Below are 3,920 nucleotides of genomic sequence, written 5' to 3'. Positions count from 1 at the left end.
AAACTAGGCAGTTGCCTAGGGCCCCAAGTTTCTGGGGGCCCCATAAAACTCTGTTTCCATTAATAGTTATTACATCCTTTGGCTAAAATGCCATCAGAACGCTGATAATATTAGTGTGTCACAAAACATAGAGAGGAAAACAAGAAGAAAAGGGACAAGAAGAGAGGGACACAACCTAGAACAGATAATGGATGTCTATTCTATTAACAATTATCTATCTGTAGAATGGGGCTGTGCTATGTGTTGTCTTCTCCTCTGCCCAGTCTATAATGTATTTTGGAGCTCAGCCATTCAGTGATTTATTAAAGTATTTTATAAATCACTGAATTTTCAAATCTGGGCTGATGTTCTGCTCTTTCTTAGTTCTAGTGAGGACGCAGGCAGCAGCTTTCTGGATCAGCTGCAGGGATCAATTCTGCTAAAGATGAGTGAAACAGGAAATAGTTTTTCAACGTTTGTCCTTTAATCCTTTAGATGATAGAAGGTCCACTTTGTTCCTGTCTTTATGAGCCTCTGAAGGTTCAGGCTGATTATAATCTGAGTCCAGATTATGGAGCCTGATTGCTTCTCTCCAGCTGAAGCTGGGTGCTAACTTTGAAATGCTCTTCCTATTGGTCCTAAAACTCACTTTAGCTTAAATTAGGGCTGAAACAATTAACGGGATTAATCCATTAGTGAATGAATCATTTAATTTAGTAATCGATTAATCATTACCTGAAGTACAGAGACTCTATAAAATACATTTAGTTAACGGAGTGACCCACTTAGAGCAATAATTATATCAAAATTATAAAAATATTTATAAACATTTTGCAAAAAGAAATTTTATCTGTCAATCCGCTTTATCCAGAAGTCCACAAGTGGAAAAGTTTTAGATTTACCCGGTTTAATTTAGTGAAAAATCTTCTTTAAGGAATCTTTAGCCGTCAGGTTATTTATTGAAAAAATAATGGACGGATTAATCGATTTGTAGAATAATGGTTAGTTTAAATCAGCTGAAGAACATTTAGTTCATCCATTCGCTGAGTTCTTCTCTGCATTTATCCAGAGGCCTGAACAACGGAGCAGGATTAGAGAGAATGGGTAGAATGAGTCTGTTTTATGTCTTCTCCATTCAGAAGGCCCCTGCTTGTCTTTGACTAGGGTCCCACATTTCCTATATCCGCCCCTGGTGGAGGGACATGGTGCATTTTGGAGTTGCACCACAAAGAATGTCGTCTGCATGACGGGTCTGTTCCCAGTCCTGCTCCAACATCTTCATGACCGCAACATGACTGCTTCATAGATAAAAAAACAACTCTAAAACTCTTCACCGAGATCATGAGGAGTTTTTATTTGATTGCATATTTTCCTGATATGAGGGAAAAAGTGCTTTGAAGAAATGTCAAAACTTCCTTCCTCTTCTTTTTGTTTGCAGTCCTAATTTGTGGATTAGCTGGATTCTCTGATTTCCACAAAACCGACTGGCTGCAGCACATTCTCAGGCTGCAAGACGATGAAGTCGGCTGTTTCGGGAGGGACAGTGAGTACTTGGTTTTTTCCCAGGAGTTACTAAGAAGCTCTAAACATGTAAGCATGATCAGATCCATCAGGTTTTTTCTCTCTTTTGCAGATTAACTCTAATTTAAAGTAAACCAGATGGGTACAAAGGCGTTAAATAAGCCTTTGCTCCTGAGATTTAGCCGTTGTTTCATTGAAATTTACCAATAAAAATCACTAAACTGAATAGAAATAGGAATAACAGAGCAAGCTTATGTAACGCATGCCAGTTACATCACCTGAAATGGTCTCACAATGACCTCTGACCCCTCCTTGGAAAGGTCTGAGCCTGAGATATTCATCCGGATGTCCATAAATAATGTTATTATGGTACCAAAACTACTTATTTCTATCCTTAACTCACTAAAAAATAGAAATACAAATCTTTAAAATAATGTTTTATGACTTTTGTGAGAGAATTTGAATGCTTTTTACATTCTCCTCGTTAAACTGCTTCACTGACGTCATCATCAGACTGGCAAAATACGAATAAACCATGTTTTCTTTCTTTAGATTACGCACTTTATAGCATAAGGTTAAAACGAAACGAAAACATAAAACGCAAAAAGAATAGATTCATGTTTAAGTCCAAAGCCGAAAAAGTTAGCAAGCGGAAGTAGCGTAGGATCGCATTTCCGGTGCAGGTCGGGAAGAGACAAAGAAAATAAAATCGAGGACGAGCCGGACGTATATCTGGATGCGCATGTGCAGAACGAATCATGCTTCTGGGATGGATTGGGTTGTTTACAGAGCCTCTAGTTTCCAATGATGGCGGCCATTGTGGGGCGGGGGGATGGGTGTGGGGCTTAAAATGAATACCTGCTGTTGCAACTCAGGTGGAATTTTAAATCTAATTTTATTTGTTTACACAGCTATGAAACAAAACGTATTTGTGAAAAAATTATTTTGAAAAATGTTTTAGAAACTTTAAAGTCCCATTTGGAAGGTGTGTGGATGAAACACCATGTGACTGTTTCTGAGCCATTTGTATAAATAAACAAACATCAGCTGGTGTCAGTTGGGCCCTTTACCGGGCCCGCCGGGCTTACGTGCCTTTTTTAGCTCTTATATACCCCTGATCACCCAACATCTGTCGGTGGCTTTGAGGCGTCTCTCTGACGAGCTGCTGTTTTTATCATCTTTCCCCAGAGAGCTTCATCTCGCAGATTATAGGAGATGAGCTGCTGGAGCAGCTTCAGCCTCACAGGAGAGTCAAACGGAGGGAGAAGATACTTCCAGGTCAGTTTCCTTCATCTCTAAATAACACGATTGCGTAACTGCGGCCGATTTCCGCATTGATATCCTCCATTTTGGACGTTAACGTGGTTAAGAGATTATTGTCATAGGTTTAAATGTCAATGAGTCGAGAAGTTCGTTATATATGACGATGCTATTGTGTTTTCTTATTTTAAGTGTAAATTGTCTCGTTCCATTGGCAGAATGTCTCTTTTACCTCCTCAATTCAAGAACTAATGCACTTATTTTAAGAAAAAATGACTTATCTAGATTTCGATTTTTTCCAGTGTATACAAACACTCAAACCAAAGGAGAATGTCTGTGTAGTGAGAAAAAAGTAGTCAACTATTCATCCCAGTTAAATAAACAGAGATCGATGGATTTCTCTCAGTCAGAACTTTATTTTATCTTTGCAAAGAGAGACCAGTTCATCATACGGCCCTTTCTGCACCGTAATCAGCCCCGTTCTGCCTGGACAGAGTCTGTTCCTCCTTACTCACAATAATGGAAAGTAGTCAAAATTAATTAGACACTTTGGTTAAACTAACATGTTATGAATAAACATGAGAAAGAATCTGGCAGGAAGAACTTATGTCTGCTCTACAAACACCTCTATCTCAGGAGAATTGTGTGGCGTTGCAGGTGAAACCGTCCTACCCTGAGTAGTTAGCAGTTACTCTGAGTAGTTCTACTTTCTCTTTTCCCACCAAGAATTTGGGGTTTGAGAAAAGCTGACATCAGTCAGGTAAATAAACTGAGCAGATAAAGTAAACATTCCTTAAATTAAGTGTATTTACCCTTAATTTTAGTAGGTAAATAAGATAGTTTGCCAATAGAATGAGTATTTTTACTCTTAAAATAAGATAATTAGATAAGATGCACTTGAAATAAGACAATGTAATTGTGTTTTCTTATTGAAAATGTCTCTTTTACCTCCTCAATCCAAGAACAAATGCACCTATTTTAAGAAAAAAATGAATTATGTAGATTTTGATTTTTTCCAGTGTGAAAAAGATCCACATGAATCTTAATTAGTGTTTGATGAAAATATTAAAATTGGATGTCGAAGCAAATTTTGAGAAGATGGCGCTGAGGACTCGGCATTTTATTTCAAGACCGGTCAAGACCACAACTGTGGAAATAAC

The 3,920-nt window shown here is 38.0% G+C and overlaps 1 protein-coding gene across 1 annotated transcript in view; it reads left to right on the top strand.

Annotated features, from left to right (window-relative positions):
* Positions 1-3,920, top strand: part of LOC107088930 (chromosome unknown open reading frame, human C16orf89) — a 10,748-nt gene that overhangs the window by 5,118 nt on the left and 1,710 nt on the right. The window contains exons 4-5 of the mRNA XM_015381398.1: positions 1,418-1,522; positions 2,689-2,778. Coding sequence (XP_015236884.1) covers positions 1,418-1,522; positions 2,689-2,778 — 195 coding nt within the window. The remainder of the gene's footprint in view (positions 1-1,417; positions 1,523-2,688; positions 2,779-3,920) is intronic.

Source organism: Cyprinodon variegatus, unplaced genomic scaffold (genome assembly GCF_000732505.1).
Source record: "Cyprinodon variegatus isolate N-32 unplaced genomic scaffold, C_variegatus-1.0 Scaffold233, whole genome shotgun sequence".
NCBI lineage: Eukaryota > Metazoa > Chordata > Actinopteri > Cyprinodontiformes > Cyprinodontidae > Cyprinodon > Cyprinodon variegatus.
The sequence above is the reverse complement of the archived record's forward strand: the minus strand, read 5'-3'. Positions and strand labels throughout refer to the sequence as shown.